General features: G+C 37.2%; 1 protein-coding gene across 6 annotated transcripts; it reads right to left on the bottom strand.

The window, feature by feature from the left end:
- Positions 1-377: 377 nt before the first annotated feature.
- Positions 378-27730, bottom strand: LOC6043384 (probable phospholipid-transporting ATPase IF). Of its 6 annotated transcripts, none has more exons than XM_038258230.1 (9): positions 18922-19052; positions 11659-12031; positions 7103-7310; positions 4743-6659; positions 3920-4560; positions 1793-2491; positions 1338-1483; positions 955-1284; positions 378-866 (listed from the first exon to the last, which is right to left on the bottom strand). In XM_038258230.1, the coding sequence occupies exons 2-9, from the start codon at positions 11749-11751 to the stop codon at positions 620-622; spliced, it is 4281 nt and encodes a 1426-aa protein (XP_038114158.1). In that variant the 5' UTR covers positions 11752-12031; positions 18922-19052; the 3' UTR covers positions 378-619. The 6 variants fall into 6 exon arrangements, with proteins under 6 accessions (XP_038114158.1, XP_038114151.1, XP_038114181.1 ...); XM_038258223.1 differs by lacking the exon at positions 18922-19052 and adding an exon at positions 18795-18903; XM_038258253.1 differs by lacking the exons at positions 11659-12031; positions 18922-19052 and adding an exon at positions 27253-27730.

Genomic DNA, 27730 nt, shown 5'->3' with positions numbered 1-27730 from the left:
CTTCCAGAGAGAGAAGCAGAACTCACCGGAGGGAGGCGTCCGCTTGTTGATATTGATTCCGAAAGCACATGTTGCATTACAACTGCCCTCCCCCCTTTGGAAAAGCCACCCTGCTGGCAGTGGCAGTTGAATGGGGGTTTGTTCTGTTGAGTGTGAATGGCATTTCACCGAGCAGAGAAGAGCAACTGGTGCATTCGGATTTCGCGTGTGTTGAAAGCCTACCCTCAACACGTTCAACGCCGATGGCGTGCCGTTCGAGCATTGAGCCAATTCTGCACACGATGCAATAAATTGGCTTCCTTCTGTGGCGGTGTTATGGAACCTTTGAGAAGCGGAGGCACTTGTTAAGGCAATTTCTTTCATTGTTGAAACAACTGTTTTAGGAATGTAAAAGGCTCGCAAAATTGGTATTTCCTCGATAAAATACTGGTCATTTTCGCGACGTATCGTCACACACAAAGGAACTGTCTATCACGGAGTTCGACTTATCGTCTAAGGCAATAACTTAAGGCACATACATGTGGCACAACGATTTCCCTAAAACTAACTTGGCACTTTAGCATGTCATGCTATTCTGTTAAAAACGACGATTTAAAAACAACTTAACCTAACAAAACAATCACAAGTCCGTACTCTCCACTACGTCCCGGTTCCGCCGCTGGAAGAACGCGCTCCGGTACTTGGCCCCGCCCGGGAAGATGTGTCCGATCTTGATGTCGATCGCTCGGCCCGCGAACATCGTAAAGTCCGGAATGAAGGCCGCCACCAGGATCAGCAGGCTCAGCACCCAGAACGTCATCGACGACAGCAGGTTGTTGTACACGTGCAGCATGTCGCCGTCGTAGGTGCTGGAAGTAACCTCAAAGCTGTTGGGTGGTTCCGACCAAGCAGAAGCGCACAGAACGGGACGATCACAAAGACGGCACAACGGTTAGAACAGAAAAAAAAACTTACACATTAAATAGGTTGTAGATGAAGGTCGTCCCCATGAAGCCGAAGATCGACAGCAGGATCGTCGCGATGAAGATGTAACTCTTGTAGATCGCCTCCAGCAGCAGCTTCAGGTTGGCCAGCACGACCACGTTGTGGATCATGATCGTGCCGAAGCAGGCAAAGTTCACCGTCGAGGGCCACCAGGCGTAGATGGCCGGGTTGTTGCCCCAGATGGCCCAGCAGAACGTGTACACGATCGTCGAGTGGTAGACGGCGAGCATCATCCAGCCGATGAAGTACTTCCAGGCGTACTGCTTGTTGCCCGCTACTCGCTGGTACAGCGAAGGATTCCTGTATTAAACGTTGCTATTAGTTCAAGCGTGAGAATGATCTTCGAAACATACTTCATCAGAGTTTCCTCCTTGTACGGCTTCTCAGTCAGTGACATCACCAACACTGGAAGTGACGTGTACAGGACGTTGTACAGCGTAAGAAACACGGAATCGTACACGGATTGTGACGAAAACATGCTGTGTATTTGGAAGAAGAACTGCAACAAGACAATCGTTATTGACATTACAGCAAAGCTGAGTACGAAAAAAACGAAGTTGACTTTATAGCTGTCGGCCACCATTGCTAGTACCAACCACTAGTGTCTTCCTTTTATCTACAAGGACTTCGCCGCCCTGGGCTCCTAAGTGTATGAAAGTATGGCACGGAGCGACGGCGCCGAATACCCATATTTACACAAAGAATTTTAGAGCGCCCGCCGCGGGATTCGAACCGGCGACCTCTGGATTGTGAGTCCAGTGCGCGGTCCGATTGATCCACACGGGCGGGAGCTGAGTACGATCCCTACCTGAATCCCCATGAAGATCAAGTTCTTGTAGAAGAAGTACAACACCAAAATCGCCAGCCGCGTCGAGAAGTAGTGCCCGTGAACCAGCAACAGCTTCTTGACCATGCAGAACTTGGCGAACGCGTAATCCGCACACCGTGCCGCCTGTCGACCTTCCTTCCCCACGATCCCCAGCCCAACGTGCGCTTCCTGGATCATCGAGACATCGTTCGCTCCGTCACCGATCGCCGCCGTAACCGGATTGCTTTCCACGGTCTTCATCAGCTGTACCACTTCGCACTTTTGCAGTGGACTCAGCCGACAGCACAGCACCGCTCGACACTTGATCGATACGTCGCGGAACACCTCCTTCAGATGTTGCAGAGCTATCGCCAAGCTGGCGCCGTCGATCAGCAAGGCAAACTCCCGGGTTGGATTTCGATACATCTCGAACGAAAACACGTCAAAGTGTTGCTGAACCTGATCTACCGTCGTGCACTCGGTGATGAAGTACCGGAACGCATCCTCCGGGATGTGACCACAGCTGTGGGCAATGTTCAGCGCCGTTTCCACCTTGTCCCCGGTCAGTACCCACACCTTGATGCCTGCCTTCCGTAGCGATTCCAGCGTGTCCCGAACGTCGTCCTGTAACGCGTCCTCAACTGCTGTAGCGCCCAACAGTTCCAACCCCGTTTCGATCTTCCGTTGGCATTCTTCGACCTGCAAAACGAAAAATTGTCAAAATTGTCAAAATTGTCGAAATTGTCCAAATTTTAAAAACTGTCAAAATTGTCGAAATTGTCAAAATTGTCATAACTGTCAAAATTGTTAAATTTGTTAAAATTGTCAAAATTGTCAAAATTGACTAAATTGTCAAAATTGTCAAAATTGTCAAAATTGTCAAAATTGTCAAAATTGTCAAAATTGTCAAAATTGTCAAAATTGTCAAAGTTGTCAAAGTTGTCAAAGTTGTCAAAATTGTCAAAATTGACAAAATTGTCAAAATTGACAAAATTGACAAAATTGACAAAATTGTCAAAATTGTCAAAATTTGTTACAATTGTCACAATTGTCAAAATTGTCAAAATTGTCAAAATTGTCAAAATTGTCAAAATTGTCAAAATTGTCAAAATTGTCAAAATTGTCAAAATTGTCAAAATTGTCAAAATTGTCAAAATTGTCAAAATTGTCAAAATTGTCAAAATTGTCAAAATTGTCAAAATTGTCAAATTGTCAAAATTGTCAAAATGGAGCACTTCCATTCGAGCAGTTTTTGCTTTTTTCTACAATGTATTTCTTATGGAGCGAACTGTCAAAAACTGCTCGACTGCGGATGCTCCATTGTCAAAATTGTCAAAATTGTCAAAATTGTCAAAATTGTCAAAATTGTCAAAATTGTCAAAATTGCCAAAATTGTCAAGATTGTCAAGATTGTCAAGATTGTCAAAATTCTCAAAATTCTCAAAATTCTCAAAATTCTCAAAATTCTCAAAATTCTCAAAATTCTCAAAATTCTCAAAATTCTCAATATTGTCAAAATTGTCAAAATTGTCAAAATTGTCAAAATTGTTAAAATTGTTAAAATTGTCAAAATTGTCAAAATTGACAAAATTGTCAAAGTTTACTAAATTATCAAAATTGTCAATATTCTCAAAATTGTCAAAATTGTCAAAATTGTCGAAATTGTCAAAATTGTCAAAATTGTCAAAATTGTCAAAATTGTCAAAATTGTCAAAATTGTCAAAATTGTCGAAATTGTCAAAATTGTCAAAATTGTCAAAATTGTTAAAATTGTTAAAATTGTCAAAATTGTCAAAATTGTCAAAATTGTCAAAATTGTCAAATTTGTCAAAATTGTCAAAAGTGTCAAAAGTGTCAAAAGTGTCAAAATTGTCAAAATTGTCAAAATTGTCTTAATTGTCATAATTGTCATAATTGTCATAATTGTCAAAATTGTCAAAATTGTCAAAATTGTCAAAATTGTCATAATTGTCAAAATTGTCAAAATTGTCAAAATTGTCAAAATTGTCAAAATTGTCAAAATTGTCAAAATTGCCAAAATTGTCAAAATTGTCAAAAATGCCAAAATTATCAAAATTGTCAAAATTGCAAAAGTGTCAAAATTTCCCTAAAAAGAACTTCAATCACCTTCGTCGCCCGATCCGTCAACGAGTTGTTCGCCCTAATCAGTTCGTTGCTAAAGTTGTTGTACTCCAGCTGTGTCAGTCTTCGCCGCGCTACCGCCAGCGTCCGCAACCCCTGCTTGGCGAACTCGTTGATGTGCCGCTGCGTAGAAATGACTAGCCCCGACGAGGTCCTCGTGCACAGCGGCAGCACGTGGCTCTCGGCTCCTTTGGTGTACAGCCATATCTGGCCCTGGGCGTCCCGCACGATCACGCTCATCCGCTTGCGGTCCGACGTGAACTCCAGCACGCCCAGTCTTTGGTACTTTACCACCTCCTCCTTCGGGATCTCGCCGTACACGGACTTGACGTTCCGCTTCACGCAAGACTCGCGCAGCTTGATGCTGAGCACTTCCGCCTCGTCGCCCACGTACACCAGGCCCATCCGGGCGCACGCTTCCACCAGGGCCTTCTCGTCCGGACTGGAGGCTTGGTAGTCCATCTTCCTGATGAACGAGATCACTTCCTCCTGCTTCATCACGGACTCCTGGCGCTCGACCAGCGACGACGCCGTGTAGGACGGCGCCGCGTAGTACTCGCGAGCCGTGGAACGGATCGAGCTGCGGTTCCGCCGCAACCGGACCGATCCCCGGTCGAGGCCCATCACTGCGAAACAAAAAAAAAACAAATTTTAACCAGAAGAACGGTTAACAACATTTAGAGTGTAAGTGACAGCTACATTTCGCAACAACTGTCAACAAAAACATTTTCCTGCACAACTCAAGGTAAATATCTCAAATTTCCAGCTGTGAAAAAACACCGAAGTTGTAAGTAAATCGTAAACTCACCCCAATTCGGCTTGTTCTGCATGCCAGGCGGAATGTGCGACTGCGTGCGCCGGTGCGTCTTCACCGGCCGGTCCGTCTCGGACTTTTCCTCGTACGCCGAAATGGCACGCTTCAGTTCCATCGACTGCATCGAAGCGCCGTGGTGCAGCGCCCCGTTGCTTCCGTTCTGGAACAGGCTTCCCTCGCGGGACAGTTCCGGGTGTTCCTCGGACGTTGTGGACTCGACTAGGCTGTGCGGGCGGGACGAACGCTGGGATGCGTTTGACGGGGAACGTCGGAAGGGGGGGATTTGGAGGCTGATTGGGTGTACCCGGTTGTCGCCGGCTCCGAAGATGCTTCCGGAACGTCGGATCACGGTTTCGCTGGCGGGTCTTACGGTGGTGTCGGTATCTTTGGGATCTCGCAGTTGGTTGATTGGGAGCTCGGTGAAGGACATTCGTTGTTGGTTGTGGAGGAGGGGGTTCAGCAGGTCTCCTTTTTTAGTATCGGTGGAAGCTTCTTGGATTGGGGACACCACAGGGACCCGACTTCTGGGTGGAAGCGTCTTCAACTGGATGAAGTCCGGCTCATCCAGAATCGAATCGTTTGGAAGACTCGCTTCACTTTCCTCGGTGATGAGCGAGAAATTGCGAGCGGTTCGGTTATTGTTGGGCTCCTCGGCGGGTTCGTCTTCGCCTTCGGTTTCCGCTCCTGCTTCCGGATCGTCCGCCTCGTTTGTGTAGTCACCAACCACCTGGACGGTGTGACAGACGGCTAGTGCTTCGAAGAAGTTGTACACGTGGCGGGAGCATTCGTTGATTTTAAGTGCGTAGTTGCGGCCGACCTCTTTTAAGCGTCTACCCTGTTGTGAGTACATCTTTCCGTTGATCGAACACTGCTGAAAGATCATGATGTTCTTCGTCAGCGTGCCGGTTTTGTCCGAGAACAGTATCGAAACCTGTCCGAGCTCTTCGTTGATGTCCGACGTGTTGACAATGCAGGGTTGATCCGTTTCCTCGTCGTAGAGTTCCAGATCCCACTCGAGGTAGAATCCGCCGAGGAACTTTGCCATTTCAATAGTTACATATAGGGAAATCGGGATCAGGTAGTTGAACAGGATTAGGAATGAGAAGAAGTCTTGCAGAAATTGTGCCACCTTGTACCTTTGCGAGAATTCACCAAGGTAGAAATTGTGCCCGGTGTGGAACCGATCATTGTACCGCTTCATGAAGAACGAAATGGTCACGATCGAGACTAGGAGTACCAGGAAAAACACCAGGTACTTGTTGACGTAACCCTCACTGGAGCTCATTTTATTGCTCGTCATTTTGCTGTTCAGCGCGAGTTTCGTGTTCTGTCCAATGTAGACAGCACAACCCAGCGCCCACTCCGTATTCTTCACACGTGATCCTCTCAGCAACAGATTCTCCGCCATCAGTGGCAGCACGTGGTGATCTGTTGCCGCTCCGTCAACGCAGGTTATTTCCTGATGTCTGTGATACTGTTCCGCCAGCTCGATCCTCCCATTGAACGTGTACAGATCCGTTTTAGGGAGTTCACACTCGATTCTTCCCAGCGTGTGCAGCTTGTCAGCGCTCACGACGGGAATTCCCTTGGGAACACTCATTGTTTTAAGGTTCGTCTCACCGTCCAGGTTGGCCGTCGTAACAAAACACTTGCCATTTTCATCGGACGACTTGAGCAGAACCAAGTCACAGGGGAGATCGCAATCCCGCGCAGTGCGGACAATGTCACCCTGTCGAATGTCCTGACAGCGGATGTCCATCTCGATCCCTGCTCGGATCACCGTGACCAACGAGTAGTTGACCATGTTGTCGGCCCGGTACCGCAAGTAATTTTCATACCCCTGCTTGGTGGCCGTGACGGCAATCACAAACACCAGTGGAACCAGCGAGGTCAGTGGAGACACGGGACTGTCTGGAAGAAATAAAACACACCTGTTAGATCATAACCAAGCAAGCCACGCCAAGCGGATGCATCGATCAACCCCGCAATAACGTCACATCAAAGCAGGCGCGCGCGCGCTCGGGAACATCCCCTGTGTTGTGACGCTGCGAGCACGTGCGATCGCAGCAAGCTCGCTGAATCATCGCGCGATGACGTAAACGACTCATGTGGGAAAAGTATCGTTTTCCAGTGTGCTTACAGCTAAAACAAAAGAGCTGTTGCCGGCAACACGCACACAGTTTGCTGGGCAAACATTGACATTGAACTCCAATTGTCACACCTTCCGACGACGACGACGCGGGAAGCGCTTCAGCAATTCAAGAGTGCTTGTGTACTTGAAGTTAAGGGTGTGATCGACGTCTACGCACAGTGTCATGGCCAACAATGCCTCCCGAAAAAAAAGCAACACTCACCAATCACGATCGAGATGATCGTCATGCAGAGGAAGTAAAAGTTCGCTATTCGCCGGAACTGCTCCGCCAGGTTCAACGGCAGGAACGTCAGCAGCGTGTACTTGGTGGACTTGATCCGGTTGGTTTCGTGAGCCTTGGGCTTCTTGTCATGGTTTTCGCCGCCCACTTTGATGCTCAGCGAGTCGGCCTCCTGCGAGACGCGGTTGCCCTGCGGAAGAAATTTGATAGAAAAAGCGCAATATTAGAACAATTTTCATCGAAGAAAACCGTGCTAAAACGGACCATGTCCCACCACACAAGCGGCCTCGTTGCCGGTCGTTACGGCACTGAGGCACCCCACAGCTGATTCACCCTCAAGTACTCAAGGAGCTGAATGGGGATATTGTGCTTTTTGCTGGAAAGTTTAGCGCGCGCGAAATGCACAATTTGAGTCAGAATGGGCGCGCGACTTTTGACAGATCGAGCGGAAATGAGTGTGTGTTGCCTTGGCCACGGTCAACCTGGGTTTGCGAGAGGCGGCGCTATCGAAGCGCACAATAGCCGTCATTATTGGCAGGTGGTAGAATTTGATAATATTTTACAGCTCGGCCAGACGCGTCACAGCACATTATGGGACAACTATAAATGGCCATTTTCAAGAGGGTTTGCTAATGGTGGCAAGATAAGGATCGTATCGTTGGAATCGTTTGGGGCGGCTGCTGGCTTATCAGTACAGAATTACGATATTTTCTGCTCGTCATGGTGCTCTACGGGCACAAATTAAGGCGAGTTTTTAAGCATGAGTCATGAAATTATTTTCATTTTTGAATTGAACTAATCACAATTTCAAAAACAAAACCCAATTGGGTCCTAAAATGAAGCTTAGATTGCTGATATTATTGTTTACAGCGATAAAGCTGATTTACGACCACAAAGAGTTTAAAATGGATTTTTAAATCAATTTTGAAAAATTAACCTCGCGGTCCTTCTTGACAGAAAAGCTCCTACTTGACAGCTTGTCCCAAGGGGACCATAGTTCCATCCATCGAAAAAATGTTGTCTTGTATTTTTTTTTGCATTCAAATGAAAAAAAGTGATCAGAAATGGTGTTTAATCGTGTTTTTTACCGTTGTTCATAAAAATTGACATAGGGCTTTAGTTCCCAATTTCATGAATATTTAAAAAAAGAAACTAAAAAATCATTTCAATTGAACATTTAGCGGACCAACATTTTCTTGAATTTGAGTTGATTGGATCCTAAAGCTGATCATACTTTTTCATGATCTTTTATGAGATTCGGTTCTAATTTAATGTACAGTAGGTGTAAATATTCTAGGTCCACCGCAAAAAGTACGGTAAAATTCAACAAATTGATAAAACTACTACAGAGTGTAGCCCACTCAGCCACACAAGTCGTGATGTAAACAAAGAGCTGTCACGTTTGATACATTTTCTGACCTTAAAAGTTTTAGAGGACATTTTAAAAAGTTAAACATGATTTAAAAAGCAAATATTTGTTCTAAAAGATGTGATAATTATACAAAACATCATTTTTCCATTGAAATTCCAAGACCAAGATATCGTAGATTGCAAACAAAGGTCGGATCAACATTGTCCAAATACAAAAACTGTGTTCTAACGAATCTATCGTTATCGTTATTTCGATAATTCTATCGGCGATGATCATATCGCCGATAATGGACGATAACTCCTTTCTAAAATATTTCTAAAATCGACTTATTTCAACCTTATCATGTTAAATTTTCAATGCATTCACTAAGAATATATTTTTATAAAATGAAAAAAGTTTCTAAGTATAAATACCCAAAATTGTATAAATTTTTTTTCGAACGTACTCAAATTTTCATAGTTTGCAATGTGGGTATCAAACGAAGCAAAGTGTTGTATTTATTTTTACTTTATCAGAATTTGTTCAACTGAAATTTTCACAAAATACCGTTTTTTTAAATACTGATTTTTTTTTATAATTTGCAACATGGGTATCAAACGAAGCGAATTATTTTACATATTTTCACAGTTTTAGACTTTTTCATAAAAAAACTCGTATTTTCACTAAATACCGTATTTTTTTAAATAACTGTAATTTTCATAATTTAAAGCGAAATTTTTCAATGCAATTTAACCTTATAATTTTTTTTCTGTAAAACACTACAATTTTCACAAAATACCGTATTTTTTGAAAATATTCAAATTTTCTAAATTTGCAATATAGTTATAAAACGAAGCGAAATTTGTTATTGTTTTCACATTATAACATTTTTTTTTGAAAATGGTAAAATTTTCTGAAAGTACCATATCTTTTCAAAAGTTCTCAAATTTTCATTAATTGCAGTATGGTTATCAAACAAAGCGAATATTTGTATCTATTTTCACTTTATTAGAGTTTTTCTTGCAAAAAACTAAAATTTTCGCAAAATACCGTATATTTTTTAATGCTCAAATTTTCATAATTTGCAACATGGATATAAAACGACGTTTAGACGTTTTCATAAAATACCATATTTTTTTAAAGTATTCTAACTTTCATAATTTGAAGCGGAATGTTTGAATGCATTTTTAAATACTCAAATTTCCATGATTTATGAAGCATTCAAAATTGGAATGTATGTATGAAGCATGCAAAATTTCACTTCGTTTGGAAAAAATGCGGTATTTTGTGAAAATGAAAGATAAGGTGACAAAGCATACAATATTTCGCTTCGTTTGATACCCATATTGCATATTATGAAATTTTGAGTATTTTCGAAAAAATACGGTGTTTTGTGAAAATTTTAGTATTTACGAAAAAAAACTCTAATAAAGTGAAAAAGCATACCAAATTAATTTCGCTTCGTTTGATACCCATATTGCATATTACGAAAATTTGAGTATTTTCAAAAAAAATACGGTGTTTTGTGAAAACTAGAGTATTTTCGAAAAAATAGGGTATTTTGTGAAAAAATAGAATTTAAAAAAACTTTATTTGAAAAAGCATACAAAATGTCGCTTCGTTTGATACCCAAATTATGAAAATTTGAGTATTTTCGAAAAAATACGGTATTTTGTGAACAATTTTGAGTATTTATACTTTGAAAATAAATACATTTTTAAAAAATAACATTAACCTATTAACAGGATATGGTTGAATTAATTGACTTTTTAGAAAGATTTAAAAATTGAGTTATCGTCCTTTAGAATCATCAAAATAAGGATAACGATAGATTATCATTATCGTTCTGACGATAACGATAACCATTATCGTTATCGTTAGATGATAATTTCATAGATGATAATTTTAACGATTAACAACCTTGAGTTCAAACGTTCAAAATCACTATGAAAATTAAGGGAATGAGTAAAAGGGGCATATATCAGATTCGAGTGAACGAAATGAACGGTTTCAACGAACTCAAATCTAAGTGAAATTCACTCAAATCTGACAGATGCCCCATTTACTAATTTCTGAGTAGGTTCGGGTTTTTAAAGAAAAGTTAGTGATGGTTTTGAACGTGCGTGTAGAGAATACTTTTCACGTAAAAGTATTTTTCAGGGTATGGATGGATCAAGAAAGGTAGACTATATTCAAAAATTGAACTAAGACAGATTTTTCTGAACTCGAGAATGATCATAATTAAAATTTAACAAATTCAATACATATTTCTGTCAAAAAGATCAGAAAATTCAACTTTTCTCGATATTGAAAGTAGGTGCCATAGTTACTGGAATATGGACGTTTTTAATGTATAATAATGTTATGTTTTCTCGAGCATTTCTTGTTTTTTAATATAACCATCATTAGTTTTAGTTTAAAAGATACCAGTTTTGGTCACCTAAAACTTATCCAAAAAGTGAGAATTTTTTAAAAAGCATTATTTTGCACTGTATGTTTTGTGTTAAAAGGTAAAATTCAAAATTTGTTTTAAAAGTTTTTTTTCTGAGAAGCATTACCTGTCATTTTGCCCAAGAAACCAAATCGATCAGAAAATTCGTTTTAGAAATACAGAAATCTTTTGTCATTGGCGTACTGTTTTTTTTAATGGACCAAAAAGTGAAACGCTTTAATATGATATTGATAAATTTTTGGTAAAAAAATGTTAAATAAGTTATTTTTTTAAATTTAAAAAAAAACTTTATTGTTCTGTTTTGAGTGAACTCAGAATGCTTTGCGATTTGCTGAATTCCACAAATTCTTCGAAATTCACTCCCTATCAATCAAACAAACTCTCGTTTCGTCATAACGATAACGCACTACGTTTGAGGACATTCGACCGAAAACCCCTCGAAACGATAAACATTCCATCGCTGCCGTGATATCGTGCAACATGGCTTCTGTAAGCCGATTGGATATGTTACAAGTTAGTACAATGGCAACGATTTACTGATATTCCCTTATCAGCATTAGAGCACCTCTATGTAAGTGTCGCAAATACTTACAAAAAAGAGGCTTTATCAAACACGATAAGATAGGCCTAATCAAACGTGAAAATGTCAAAACCCGTTCCCGTTTTGCAACGATCGTAAATTACGTCATGAATATCGTTCAAATAGCCCCCCTCTCGAATGGGTCATCTATTTACCTGTCCCCAGCACCAAAACGATCTCCGGTACGTTTGACCTTGCTGGTTGAGCTGCCCACTTAAGCCGACGTCTTCTTCGTTTGGTGTCTCCATAACTCTCTCTTATTTTTCGTGCAATTTTTCTCCTTTTGCTAAATTCACGTTTCACTCGAAAGTCTCACTCCAAAATTACACTCACATTTCGGTTCGATCCTTGGCCAGCGAGGACGCTAATCACTTGCGCAAACTGTTCATCCCTCTCTCGAAACGTCCAAAAATCCATCTGCCATTTTGTAGGTTCTTCAAATTATCTGCTTTTCAGTTCAATTCAAAGAAACGAAGCTGCACTTTACACATATTTTCCGCGCCAATAACACCACACTCCTCCCGGGGCCTATCACAGATAAACAGACCAATTAGCACCTTGTTGGACGCGGCCGTAAACATCCCTTTTTTTGTTGCTTTCTGCGCCACAAGATGGCCACCACCACCAGCCAGCCTCGGAGACGACCCGATTCAAACTGGGGAGCGCGCGACCGAGCGATGGAGGTTGGAGGATTCGATGAATGGAACGGAACTTGAGAGGTTTGAAAAAAGTGGTGAACGTATGAACAGGGTTAAGCTCGTTCCGGGAATCTACCTGGTGGTGTTGTTGGGGCCACAGAACAGGAAAGATAAGATAACGGAACGGCTTGATTTTGCGGTAGTCTCGACAAATTTATCAAAAAGGGGTAGCGGAAATATTGTTTTCAAAAGTAGGTCACCAATAAATTAAGGAAAAAATCTACGATTCCGACCTTCAAAAAGCTGTTTTAAAAATTATAAAAATATTTTTTGAAAAAAGCTAACTAGTTTGCACTTCACGGTTCACTTCAGTAGTGACCAAAAGTCATCGAATGTGCTTACATATGGAGATAGGTATATGTTTGTTTTATTACACACATCTCAGTGTCTGAGTTCCTCTCGCGTCAAAAGGTGACGCCTGATCAATTGTGAGCTCGATAAAATGTTGTGCCTTTTTTTTTTAAATGAGCTGATGATTACACCATAGAACAACATATTCAAAACTCTTATAAACTCCGTCCATCAGTAACTTGACACGCAATTTAAAATGACTTAAAGATCACCACGACAATATTGAATTCACCACAGCTCATCTCCACGGCGGTTCAACAATTCACGTGTTGAAATATTTGTGTGGTTACCGTAAGTTTTTTGATAAAATTTTATATTTTTTTTTTAAGAAAAAAAATTAATATTCAGCCATGTTCATCAAACATCAGCATGCTTTTTGAAATAATTATAGCACCATTTTATTTTTTGACACATATCTTGACGGCACATAACATTCAAGTAATCAAAGTCTACTGGATCAAAACAAAAGGTGAGTTGATTGAATTAAACGTTATGTCTCATCGGAAAGGTAAATATTGCAAATATCTCTAAAACATATCTGGAGTTTTTTTGAAAAGGTCCTATAAACCAAATTTTATTTTTTTGCGTTTTGGATGTTTTTGAATACCCCTGACTCAAAGCGGTTCTAAAAACACCCAAAAAGCAAAAATTGAAAATTTGGTTTATTGGACCTTTTAAAAAAAAACTCCAGATATTATGAAAATTTTGAAGTCAAGACTAACATTTCAAAATGACCAAATATTCAATATTAAGCCCTTTTGAATCGTAATTGTAATGTTTTGTCAAATGTTTTATTTTTGAACATTGGACCATAAGTTGCTGAGATATTGGCATTAAAAAGTAAGGGTTTCCCAAGTAACCACAAGCACTTAATTGAAGTATTTATTCAGTACTAAATCAGCACTCGAATGCTTTGAAGTAGTAAATAAGCTTTGCGAATGCCTCAAAGTACCAAAACTTTGCAGCATTACAACTGGCATTAAATCACCATTTACGACCTTGAAAATGTGCTTCAAAGCATTTGATGTTTATCAACAAAGTAACCCATCCATACGGGAAACATTTCAGCCAGTCACGCTGTTATTGACTTTTATCCTTCTCCCGTTATACTGTTCCAATAAGCGTGCGGGCTAAGGCGCATTTCCCCCAGTGTGCAACAGTTTTATTTTTGCTGGCTGGGTTCAATTCCCGCTGACTGAAATGATTTATTGTTTTTTTTTTTTTTTTTTTTTTTGTAGAAAACTGCAGCCTGTAATTAAGCCAAATTTTTCAAAACATATGCCCATGCACAAAGGACATTATCAAAAGTTCTCTGGCAAAAAGCTGCTTTCCGGAAGTCTGAAACACTTTGTGAAATTTTGCCAACCGTGGACCAAGCACTCCTCGAAAAAACAGTTTAGGTTAGCCGTTAGCCATTACTTGTCCCTATTAACCCCAAGCCTTCCGTAATTGATTGTACTGTACTTGACTGGATGGCCGCAATTTGCTGAGTGACTCGTCAATAATTTTCGTCCAACAAAATGACAACGGGTTTTTCTCATGAACCAGAAACTCGAAACAGCAGAAAGAAAGTCTTCCTTAATGTTCGATGCATCAACCACATCGATCAAAACTTTCAAAACAAACACTCATTTCAGAATACATCAGTTGGCTGGCGCGCATCCTGGAGATCGACGAGAAAAATGCAAGAATAACATCAAAGTGTCACACTCACACATGAAACGCATCAGGAGAAAAAGAAACAAAGAAGGCCCACCACCAAGTGTGTGGAGCAGCTAGCTGTCCTTTTTTTTTCCCCCAGCCTTGACGTCGATAAAGCAGTTTTTTTTGTTCGAGCTTTCGGTGAGGCATTAAATCGGCATCACTGTGCGCCACTTGAAATATTTCTCAAGGGAAAAGTGCTGATTTAATGTTTTGAAGCATTATTTGCTGGTATTAAATGCCAATATAATGCTGATTTAATGCCGCTATTTAGTGCCTCGCGGTCAGTCAGCGGGAATTGAACCCAGCCAGCAAAAATAAAACTGTTGCACACTGGGGGAAATGCGCCTTAGCCCGCACGCTTATTGGAACAGTATAACGGGAGAAGGATAAAAGTCAATAACAGCGTGACTGGCTGAAATGTTTCCCGTATGGATGGGTTACTTTGTTGATAAACATCAAATGCTTTGAAGCACATTTTCAAGGTCGTAAATGGTGATTTAATGCCAGTTGTAATGCTGCAAAGTTTTGGTACTTTGAGGCATTCGCAAAGCTTATTTACTGCTTCAAAGCATTCGAGTGCTGATTTAGTACTGAATAAATACTTCAATTAAGTGCTTGTGGTTACTTGGGTTGGGTTGTTTGGGTGAGAATTTGAAATCTTCACAGATTACTTTTTCTAAACAACGCGCCATGGGTTTCCTATGTACATAGTACCTTTTGAAAAAGTAAGCGAGAATTTTCCTGTTGGTTTTTTTTATCCGCTCTATCTCAGCAACCAGAGGCACAATCTTCAATGTTTCTTAGGCGAAATTTTAGGAAATTTTCAGAACTTTTCATAAAAAATATTTTCAGATATAGTAACTTATTTCCCTTTTTTAAATGAAAAAATAATAATTTTATTTTTCAAATCAAACTTTAAGTTTTCCACTAAAACATATAAAAAAAATAAAAAAAAATAAAAAAATGATTTTTGTGAAAAAAAAAACTTAATTTAAAAACCACCAGAATTTTTTATTCCTTAATTTTTTTTTTAAATAGTTCTCATCATCAATTTGCCGATAAAAATTCCTTCAACAGATATTGAGCGTATTCCCGAAAAAGACACGCGACAGAAAATCGCTGGCAAAAATGCCTGCGGCACATTCTGAAAAAAGTAAAATTTTCTTCAATAGGGTACGTTATCCATTAGTGGACCCCCTTCCTATAGTGGACCCTCTGAAGGGTTTTTGATGAAAAAATCAATAAAATCCCAATTTCAAGCGTGTTTTTGTCTGCAAATCTTTTATTTGGCATGTCCAGCATCATTTAAAACAATGCTGATTGACATTGAATAGTCCTTTTTGCCAAAATAAGTGTTTTGAGTTCGACTTCTGAAATCAGCCATGGCCACTAGCATTTTCACAACAAAACAGAATTTCTATTTTATGATTGAATTAACTATCCAATCATTTTTTGACTGGTTATTTACCTTCTGTAATTCGAAATAATGTAAGTTTAATTAACTATACTAAAATAAAGCAAAGAACTGCTCATTTTCAAGCAAAATTTAGGGGGGTCCAATATAGGACAACGAAAATCCTAACTTTTCCAAAAGTGGACCCCTGTTAATTTAACCTTCAAAAATGAAGAAAACTGTGCATTTAAGCAAAAGTTTCTCTTAAACATAAAATAAATGCTTTTTGTAATCAACCTAATTGCATATAGTGGGTCTCGTGGCGCAGGGGTAGCGGCTTCGGCTGCCGATCCCGATGATGCTATGAGACGCGGGTTCGATTCCCGCCTTATCCACTGAGCTTCTATCGGATGGTGAAGTAAAACGTCGGTCCCGGTTTCTCCTGTCTCGTCAGAGGCGCTGGAGCAGAAATCCCACGTTAGAGGAAGGCCATGCCCCGGGGGGCGTAGTGCCAATAGTTTCGTTTCGTTTTGCATATTTTTCAATTATGAGTATAAATATAGCTGTTTTCATGTTAAAAGTATCAAAAATGCTGAAGCCGTAAGAATTTATAATTAATAAAAAAAAACATATTTAATTGTTCTTAACTGATGCATCATAATCAAAGTTGGAACTGATATTTTATAATAATAAATCAATAGCAAAACATTTTTTGAAAATAAACATGCAGCTGTAAACAAATATATTGTTTTGTTTCGGTCAACTATTTATGTACTTTATATGGAAAATGTGCATCGATTTTTTTATCATTTTAATGTTTTTATTGTTTTTGAAACGTTTTCTTTGATCTTTTTCGGAAATAAATTTGTTTAAATGTATGTTAGTTTTTTTTTGTTTTAAGCCAAATTTGTCAACAAAACATATTTGTTTACGATGGAAAATCTATCATTAGACCTACACCATGCATCAAAACATCAAATATCGGTTAAATTTGGTATAAAAATAACAGTTTGCCTATAGTGGACCCGGGTCCACTATAGGAAAAGGGGGTCCATAACAGGCAAAAAAAACTTTTTTTTTTTCAAATGGCTATTTTTCTGCCCAAAAAAACATTCTGATGAAACAAATAGTCAAAATTGTTCAAAAGACTTCAGATTTCATTTTTTTTGTAGAAAGGGTTATGAAAAAGTGCTTAAAATAATGAAAAATTGTGAAAAATGCGCATCGGCTCCACTAGGGGGTCCACTAATGGTTAAAATACCCTGCATAATGCAATTTGAAACACTTTTTCATTAAAATGTTGAAACCTGGCTTGTTTATTTCAATTTTTATACCTTTTTTTTTATTTTTTTGCAACCCCCGTCTCCCCCCTAAATTTTGATTCGTTTTACATCCATATTGAAAATAAAGTTTTTTTTTGTATTTTTGAATAAAATTTGATTTTTTATGAAAATTTTGATATCTTATAAAAAAAACTCTTATTAAATAAAAATGAATTCTAAATTTCGATTCGTTTGATACCCATATTGCAAATCATGAGATTTGAGTATTTTCGAAAAAAGTTATGTTTTATGATTTTTTTTTTGCAAAATAAAAAATAAAAAAAATATCAAGTTAAATTTCATACTAAATTTTGATTCGTTTATCACCCATATTTTGAATAATGTTTTATTTTTTATTTTTGAAAAAAAAAATGGTATTTTATTAAAAAAAAACTCTTATTAAGTGAAAATGCATTCAAAGTTTTGCTTCGTTTCATACCCAAATTGCATATTATAAAAATTTTAGTACTTTTAAAAACACGATATTTAGTGAAAATTTGAGCATTTTACAAAAAAAAAACTCAAAAAAAACTGAAAATGCATTTACAATTTTGCTCCGTTATTGTATATTGCAAATTATGAAAATTTGCGAAAATTTTAGTATTTTCAAAAAATAACGGTATTTTGCAAAAATATTATTATTTTCGAAAAAACCGTACTTGGTGAAAATTTCAGTATTTTATTAAAATTTTTATAGAAGTAAAATGCAAATTGAAATTCTACCTTTATATCGAGCTTGGCTTTAAACATTTAAGTACCAGGCGTCTCCATTAAAAAGTTTTGAGCAATAACAGGCAATGGAGGCGCATGGCATACGCAACACTCTATTTTCTTCTGAGTTGCTTTTGCTTTTCATTTTTCAAAAATATTTAGGCAGGCCTGGATGGTTTATTTTCTCCAACATTTGTAATGTTCATGCTTCTCCTCTCGAGTTGAGCCTGCGCAGAAATTTTGTTGACCGGTGTTATCGTTGCCGCCCCAACGATAAAAAATATATAGGGTAATCGAAAAAAAACATTTGAAAAAGGGCGCAAAATATCTGGAAACGGAGCCAAAATCAGATTTGCCAAGTTTTTAGCTCAAGTTGTTTTTTTTTTACAACATCAGGGTTGCCAGGTTGCCAGATAAATTTTTGTTGATTTGAAAAAAAAATATATTTTTCTTTCAGACAAAGTTCAATGAATCTGTATTGTTTATTTTGTGAAGCTAAAATGTATTAAAAGTGGGAATACACAATCTATGAACACAAATTTGCTAGTTACTTTGAGAAAAGTGGCTTGCCAGATTTTCTAGATTTGCCATTTTTTTCTGTTAAGATCTGGTAACTCTGAACAACATTGTTGTGAAACGTGTTGCTGAACTAGGATAAAAGTTGACAAAATTAAGATTAAACGACGAAATTTTCATATTTTCAAGAACAAAATCACACAGTTATTATTACCATGCTCTTTTTTTTTTTTTTTTTGTTAGAAATATGGTTCTTAGGAATAATGCTATCAAATAACGTTCTCATTTTAGTGTATTTTTCATTTTTTTTGGGACAATATTAATTCAATTTTTTATGGAAGTTTACTGTTTCTATCGGGATTGGGAAGTGAGTGTGTTAATCATCATCATCAAACGAGTTGTGAAAAGAAACAATCGAAACGATTTCAACAACCTTCTCCAGCCCAATTCCCAACGATCCAATCAGTTCAGTGTAAGTTCTCGTTCACACATTCGCTACATCGTATACGTTACACTGTATGAGCGAGAACAAGGGAAGCAATTAGTTTATGCAAGCATTATCCACTGGCTCAATTCGTGACATCACAACACTTTACCGCACTAATTAGCAAAACACTTTCAGCAGATTATTGACTTTTGATTTTCCTCTACTGAAATTTCTTCGATTTTCCCCTAACAAACCACAATTTCACAAAATTCCTTAAATTTTCCCAAAAATTCCACCTGCTGGTGATTTTCGCTGCCGCTGCCACTTCAAGTCCGACCCGCAAAAGTAAGCTCGACGGCGACGACGACGAACGCGAATTCGAGCACGGTGACCGCTTGAGCAGCGAGAGAATGATATCATTTCAAGTTCACAGTCACTTGATAACTGAACCGAGTCGAGAGACGAAGCTGCTGGTTGCGAGTTCAGGGTGGCCACTCAAGTCGGGAAATCGGGAAAGTCGGGAAAAAGTCGGGAATTCGCCAAAATCCGCAAAAAATCGGGAAAAAGTCGGGAATTTATGAATTTTTGTCAAAAAGTCGGGAAAAGTCGGGAATTCTAAACATACTTGTTTGAAAATTATTTTGTAACTTTTGAATAATTTTGTAATATTCTGTGCAATTTTCAAATTGAATTCGCTCAGTTCTACTTTAGTAACTTACTTAAAATTTAAGGTTCTTTTCTCTATTTCAATATATTTGAGTATGGAAAAGCTGTTTAAAACATTCAAGATCTTAATTAATATTGGAGTCTTTGACACACATCTTCATAATATTTTTCATGAATCATATGATCTCTATTAATTTTTGTTTATCAAACAAAAGGTTAAGTTAATGATAAACTAATATAAAAATAGAGCCTAATGGCCAGCTTAGAGTTATGCTTCTATTTCATTTTGTCACATAGATTGAATATTTGGAAACAGATTCCAACTTGAGTTTGGCAATGGTTTTTTGGGTAAATATTTTTAATTGTTTGAATAAAAATCCAAAATTTTAAAACTTTTTTTACGTTTTGAAAACATAAAGAAAATTTTTAAATTGCGAAAAAAAATAATCCAAAAAAGTTGGAGTTATTGCGAAACTGTTAAAAAAATTGTCTCTTCAAACATTTTGCTTGAAATAAGTGGTAAAACATAAAATCATATCAAACTGAATGTTCATTGAAAAACAATACAGCTAAATACTGACCACTAGATAAATTAAAATTGAAAAAAAACTATATCAAAAATTACAAAATTATAAAAGGGAACATGGCAAAGCATTTTTTTTATAAATTCCTTGACATTTTTCTAAATCCTTTGAATGAATAATATCAGCAATTATGTTTTAATCATTCTCTGATTTCAAATGATGATGAAGTTTAAAACAAATAGGAACGAAATTTTAAGTTCAATTATCTTTGACCTTTTGTCATTTTCAGATGAAACGAAGTATCAAAAACTATACTTTTGCCAATTTAAAAAAAAATTCAAGGAAGTAATAAGTATTGTTGAACTTTCGATATTTTTTTCAAAGACTTGTTGTTTGTGTTTCTACTCTGAATCATAATAATTAAATTCCATTTTTGAAGTTTTTTTTTTAAATTGTTGTATAGTTTGTGTATTTACAAAAAATGCCTATATTTGGATTATTTTTAAATTCATTTATTTTTGTGGTTAAATTTGACTTTTCTTTTAGGAAGTTTTTCGTTTGAAATCATTCTTTAGATAAGAAATGCATATTATTTGAGCATTCTGGAAAAGTCTGGAAAAAGTCGGGAATTTAAAAATGGGATTTGAGTGGTCACCCTGCGAGTTGAGCTCGTTGGAACTGAGAGTGATCTTTGCTCATACATTTGTCATTTATTTTAGTTGAGGTGAGATTGTTGAAATGTGTTGATTTTGAGGTTTTTTGATTTTTGATCAGATTTTAAAAGCTTATACCAGAGAAAAGCAGATGTGAAAATTTAAATTTAACCGCCAATTGGGTACTAACCATTTCAGATCTAACCATTTCAGATCACTTTTTTCATTTTAATGCAAAAAAAATGACAAGACAACATTTTTTCGGTGGATCAACTATGGTCCCCTTGGAACGAGCTGTCAAGTAGTAGCGAGGTTAATTTTTCAAAATTGATTTAAAAATCCATTTTAAAATCTTTGTGGTCGTAAAAACGGTCATTGTACTCTGAAAAATAAGCTTTATCGCTGTAAAAAATTATATCAGCAATCTAAGCTTCATTTTAGGACCCAATTAGAATGTTCTAAAACTCACCACAATTTTTTTGAATTCACCACAGCTCATTTACACGCGATTATTTGGGTAGACTTGAAATAGTTTATTTTGTAATTTTAAGAGAAATGAATTGGAAACAATCTGAACAATAAAGCATAAACAAAAAAAAACATAAAACTGCACATAGCAACGCCATCCCCAAATCACCACTTACTTTAAACGATTTTCAATTGATTCCGCTCCGAGCCCCCAAATTCCGCAGCTTCAATCACGGGCGACAAACAAGTGATAAAATTTACACCCCATCAACTTTAACGAGATCAATTCCGAAATTATCGTTTATTCTGACCATCTTTAAATTGCAACCCGGTCATAGACAATTAGATATTAAAATTATAATTTGACTAACATTTTTCTATTTGCTATTTTTTGATGTGTTAAAGGAGCCGCCATTATGGCAACCCTGCCCATCTGTCAAACTACATCCGCGCTCCGTTTACAATTACCGCCATAAATTTTCCAATTCATTAAAAACCACTTCCAAATCGATGTAAAGTTCATCTGCACCGGCTACTTTACTTTTGTTGTACTTCTTGACAAATTGTTCTGTACTCTGACGAGAGCGGGGAAGAAGCGAAAAGCGAAAACGAACGAAAGAAAAAAATAAGCTCAAAACAATCATCGCGTGCGCTCCATTTCAATCAATTCATATCAATTAATGGTGGTGGCGCCCCCGCGCGAGGTAGATTCCGAAGTTGTGCGCCGCCGGGCGGAGGGGGCTGATGTCACGCCATGTGACTTCCGTGGAATCAATTATGCAAATTTTGAGGGATTTTTTAAAAAAGCAAATGTTTGACAATTTATTATGCTTGACGGCAGTGTTGCCAACCGGTGCTAAAAAAAGAATAATTGTTGAAAAAGACTACTTAAAGCATTCGATTGATTGGAAAAATATCACTAAATCAACACATTTGTAAAGAGTACTTCTCGCGTACCCCTTCCCCATATGGATTTATAGGGTAAATATTGTCACAGTTTACGTGTAAACACAAACATCGAATTCAGCGCGTGATAAATCACAACTATGGTGGTACTTGTTTTCGTGACCCGGCAGCACTGTTTGTTGGCGTGCAAATGGAGCATATGATTTATTGTAATAGGACAACAAATATTGTAGTAGCTATGTACCTTCAACAGAGCAAATCGATGATGATAAATATTCCTGTAGATTTACTGAAAATTTTGCAAAAAGTCTACTTTTTTAAGAAATACAATACAAAATTGCATATCTTATTAAATTTTGATTATACTTACATAAGTGTGTAATAAAAACTGACATTTTACACCCTCGTGCAAAACTACTCACCTCTGAGTTTTTTTAACTCATATTTCTTCATGTAATAGGGTCCAATGCCCTATTTTTATTATTCATTTTATTATTCGCCGAAATACAATTTCTGATAACTGTTTTTAATTTTAATGCAGAAAAAAATAAAATTGTCAGGACGACATCAATCGATGAATCAACTATGGTCCCCGTGAAACTAGCTGTCAAAGAAGAGACCTTCTGTCAAGAAAGGCTGTGTTGCTTGTTTAAAAAATAATTTTAAAATTCATTTCAAACTCTTCCAGCTTTGTCGTTAAGGGGTTACATACATGTAGAAAATCACAAAATTTCATATTACAGAAAATTTATTAAATCCACTTAAAAGATGATTTTCAAACACTGCTGAAAGTTTCATGAAGATATTTCATGATTTAAATGAGTTAGGGACGATATAAGCTCAGAATTTTGCCATGCGCAAAGCCAACTGTCTAACTTTCTGAGCGTTTTTCTCTGAACACCAAGTTGATTTACGGGTGCCACGATATCTCGAGATAGGATTGACCAAATTGGCTGAAATTTGGGTGAAGACTCCCAAGACATGTCCCGTGTGCATGACGATGCCCGATTTTAAAATTTTGAATTTTCAAAAAATACAAAAATCAAAAACTGGCGATTTTTTTATGAAAAACTGAAAAATATTTTTATCTTTTTCTCAAATAAACTTTTTGAAAATCGGCCTTCGTCATGCACACGGGACCGGTTTAACGAGTCTTTACCAAAATTTTGAGCCGATTTGGTCGAAGCAATGTTGAGATATCGTGGCACCCGTTTTCTGAAACTGCTAACTTCAAATAGCTATATTTCAGCAATGATACAACCAAACGTCTTCAAATTTGTTTTGTTAATAGATGAAAATGTATATTTTAATGCCCTGAAAACAGATTTTGAAAAAGTTTAATTGTGTGCTCAAACCGACCTCTGACATTTTTGCCGATTTACATGTATGTAACCCCTTAAGGAAATCGCATTTTAAACATGATTTTAAGAATCAATTGTCAGGGAAGAAAACAACTGAATTTAAGTTAAAAATTGATCAGAAATGAGAAGTGTGTACTTTTTTTAAATTGAGTCCTTTTTATTCATTTTAATGCAATAAAAATTTACAATACCACTTTTTTTGGATGGATCAGCTCCATAACTTTTTTTAAAAATTTGTATGAAATTTATTTTACGAAGGGGGAGGGGGTATACATTTTTGCGTTACGTAATAAAAGAATGCTTCCCAGGAACTTTTCTTTCAATAAGGGCCGGGAAGTTAATGTTTTAAAATTGATATAAAAATCCATTTTGAAACCTTTGCGGTCTACAAAGGGTCATCGTACTCAGACAAATAAGCTTTATCGTTGTGAACAATTATATCACAAATTTAAGCTTAATTTCAGGACCCAATTAAAAAGGGTTACCAGTACTGGAAAACCATTTTAATTTAAAAAAAATACGTACAATGAATTCTAAAACAAAGTTCTGAAATAAAAATCAACGGAAATAAGGAAAAATGTAAAGGTTTGATTTTTATACAATTTGAGAAGAAATTACTCATAAATTTATATGCTTCAATGAATGTGTACGGGATTTTTTGTTTAATGTAACCCACTGAGAATTTTGACTCGAGATCGAGCCTGAATCGAGTCGAGGCTCGAGCTAAAATTCTCAGTGGGACACGATGCTTTCTAACAACACTGAAATAAAATTTAACTATAATTAAGAACTGGGTGCAGAATAGTTGTCCGCAAAGCGGCCTCAATTTAAAACTGTCAAAGCGGAACCAATTTACTGTTTGAAAAATGATGCCAAGAAGTGGCAAGTATTGTAATCGATCTATAATTTATTTTGTCAGGAATAAAAAAGTCGAGGGCGTCGAGCTTTTGAGTCAGTCTTAAGAAAAAAGATGAAATCAAGATTGCCATAATTCGTCGCTAACATTTCCATAAGCGATATGTCTCGCACAAAACCTATGTTTACGAATTGTTTACGACGAATAACTGGTAATTGGTTTGGCACCTGCCAAATAACATTGAATAATCTTACTCCTGTATTATAACTGCGCTTCAAAGATACATAATCTCGAACTTCCATCTGGTTGCTCTTCTGATTCACAAAATTCCCCCACTTCTGACGCAATGTTTCATCACGTTGAAAACAAAGAAGGACTCTTTTGGCCGCCCATCGTTTAGTCTACGAACAAAAAAAAACACGAAGAACTTAATTTTTCAGCGAAAACTTTAATAACATTAGGTCCAAAATTTTTCAAAACCAGTCACATCAGCAGCAAAAAATATGTCACGCTTGAGCTTGAACAAAGCCTTCTACTTTGTTTATGTTTACAGCTGTAGTGCAGTTGTATTAGTGAGGAGCAGTGGGGATCATTCGGAAACCACGTTACGCATTCTGTCTTTTCAGCACCCAGATTAAGAAGGTTGACAATTTGAGTATGAATTACTCAGAAATGAACCATTTTTATTATGCGTGCTATTTTTTAACAATTTGAGGAGAAATTCTCGGAAATTAGCATTTTTGAATGAATGTGTATAATTTAAATAACACTGAAATAAAATTCAACTTGATTAAGTAAAAATATATGGGTAACTTTTAATGAGTGTGTCTTTCTTTTTCAATTATTGAAAAAAATAAAATTCAGTAGGTTAGATAAACACACAAGCTGAGTAAAAATTACTCAGATAACAGTTATTTTGAATGAGTGTTTATTATTATTATTTATTTTTTCAATAACCCAGTGAGAATTTTAGCCCGAGATCGAGCCTAAATTGATTTGATGCTCGTGCCAAAATTCTAGGAAAGCCTCATTTACAAAACTAAAGCATTTTTTTTACTGAAATTAAGAAAAAAAAACATATTGTCCGTTTCTTTCAAAGGTACACGCCGCGCGGCATTTCAGAATGTGCCATAAACATTGTTGCCAGCGATTTTCTGCACTTTTCGTGCAATAAAAAACATACCTGGCAGCAATGGCAAGCGATTCGAAGAAGAAGATAAACAAAAACAAAACGCGCAGTATGGGATTTGACAGCGCGCATTTGCTGAAAGTGCGGCGCGTCGTTTCGAGGCTGGTATGCCGCGTGTCTTTTTCGGGAATACGGGCAATAACAACCTCATTTCAAATCCCTAGTTCTTATCAATGCCGAAGCAACACAGAAATTAGTAAACAGGGCATCTGTCAGATTTGAGTGAATTTGATTTAGATCTGGATGAATTTCACTAAATTTTCGTTGAATTCTGCGTGAAATTCATTCAAAACTATCAGATGACTTTTTACTCAATTCTGAGTGCGTTAGGTTTTTAACGAAAAATGAGTGATTCTTAAGATGAAATGAGTAACTTTGAATAAGTGTGCTTTCTGAAAACACTGGAATAAAACACAACTGAATTTAGATAAAGTTCGGTTAGTTTGATTCTAACACAATCTGAATAAAAATTACTCGAAAATCAGTAACATTGAATGAGTGTGTATGTTTTTTAATATGGCTGGTAAAAAATGTATTTAAAGTTTTTGTCCCTAAGCTTTTAAAATTTTGTAACAAGCAGTATCACAAAACACTTCATAGAAAATACAAAAATAAACGGTACACAATGTTCTTGAAATAGTTTCCAATGAACAGTACTAGTTTTTTAAATGAAAACATTAATTTTTAGCAATTATTTTTTATGCCCCTCAAAAAATAATAAAACAGTATTAGTGCAATAAAATTCAACTGAAATATATGTTCAAGCTCGAATAAACAGCTGTCACTTCCAATCATTTTGAAGCTACCGTTTTATTTGTTAACTTTGTGGTGGCTGAATATCAAACCAAATTTTAGCATGAGTCAGTTTGATGTATTTAAGCAGGTATTAGACTATGACACACAAAACTCGCACTATTTGACACATTGGCAGTTTTTTTTTGTTTGCCTGCATTTGTTTGCAGAAACGTCAACCTGCATACATTTTGGCAAACTGTCAAACATGAAAAAGTGTGAGTTTGTTTGTCATAGTCTAATACCTGCTTAGAAACATCAGATTGAGCATCAAATGAAATTTAAAATTGTGTATGTTCATTTATGATTGTTGATTTTTTCAATAAATTTAAAAAAATGATAGTTTTCATTCCTTCCTGACAATATGGTTCCTCTCAACAAATAAATCATCCCTCCGCTTGATGTTAACCGATTTCCGCCTCGTCCCGTTGCCAGAAATTGTAACAGATAAACCCGCTCCTAATCTTAAACCTGGGTCTCCGATAAGACCGCCCAAAATTACACTGATAAATCAGTTGCTTGCGATTATTCGCGCTGTGTTGCAACCTTAAGGAATTTATCAGCTATTCACCCGACGAAACCTCACCCATAAAGCTTACGAGTCGGGGGAATCACCTGTGCCGACTGATTCGGCTGGGAATTCTTTGCAAAATTTCTTCACTGAACGAGATTTCGGAGCGGTTTTCCCCTGATCAGATCGCAAATCAATCTTTGCGTTCCCGAAAGCGCCCACTCGAAAGTCATTAAGTAATACGTGAGTGAATAATAATGCGGGACGCAGCTTCAAACGAATACCCCTCTCAAACATGGTACTAATTAGTCATGTAAACTAACCAGCGACGACGCGGGTTAGTTTGTTAGCCAAATGACTCAATTGTAAACAAACTTAAAAATTAACGAAGATTCATTTGGGATTTGTGCAATTTAATCACTTAATTTTTTATTAGTGTGTCGTTAATAAGAGATTTGGGTTTGCCGAAATAATACGGAGTAAACTTAAAGCATCGTGTAAAAACGTCAAAATAATACACGCTCGTTCAAAATCAGTAAAATAAATTTGAATTTTTGATATACCAATTTTTAATAAGGTCTCCAATATTTGAAATTTTGAACAAGCGTGTAATATTTTGAAGTTTTACACGATTCAATGATATTACTGATTTTAGCTAAAATAAAACAATTATGTACAATCAAATAAATCTTATTACTTACCATTTTAATGTCCTCGTAACCCAATTAGAACCAGTTCAAATTGCAGTATCATAATCCGTTAAAACACGAGCCCGCACTTGCCGCCACTATCAAAACCACTTAACACAAAAAGCTAAAACTTTCCACTAACCGATTGCTGCGCCACCCACGGAGTGCTACTAAGTAGCTACTAATTAACTGGTAAACTTCCCCTCACCAAAAAACAAAAGATTCATTCACAAAATTCACGAACCCCTCGTCACACACCAATCGAGCGAGCGAGATCACAGCAGGCGCGTTTCTTCTGACAAGATGTAAACAAACTTGCTTTGGGTGGATTGTCAAGCCATGATGGCGCACGTGCCGCACGTGACACACACTTTTCTCGCGAACGCAACTTTGGGGCTCTTTTAATCACTCTCGGGGGCGCTCCACTTTGGCACGTCAATTCCCGTCAAATGGTGGGTACTTAATGAGAGAAGAGCCGCTGAATGGCACA

Source organism: Culex quinquefasciatus, chromosome 1, assembly GCF_015732765.1.
Source record: "Culex quinquefasciatus strain JHB chromosome 1, VPISU_Cqui_1.0_pri_paternal, whole genome shotgun sequence".
In the NCBI taxonomy this organism is placed as follows: domain Eukaryota; kingdom Metazoa; phylum Arthropoda; class Insecta; order Diptera; family Culicidae; genus Culex; species Culex quinquefasciatus.
Note: the sequence above shows the minus strand (reverse complement) of the source record. Positions and strands in the feature narration are given on the sequence as shown.

Bases quoted from the DNA above. Each gene is read 5' to 3' on its own strand.
- LOC6043384 (XM_038258230.1), bottom strand. From the start codon at position 11,751: ATGGAGACACCAAACGAAGAAGACGTCGGCTTAAGTGGGCAGCTCAAC. The intron at 6,660-7,102 runs GTGAGTGTTGCT...TATTTCTTCCAG, and splicing joins GATCATCTCGATCGTGATTG to ACAGTCCCGTGTCTCCACTG. The intron at 867-954 runs GTAAGTTTTTTT...ACCACCCAACAG, and splicing joins ATCTACAACCTATTTAATGT to CTTTGAGGTTACTTCCAGCA.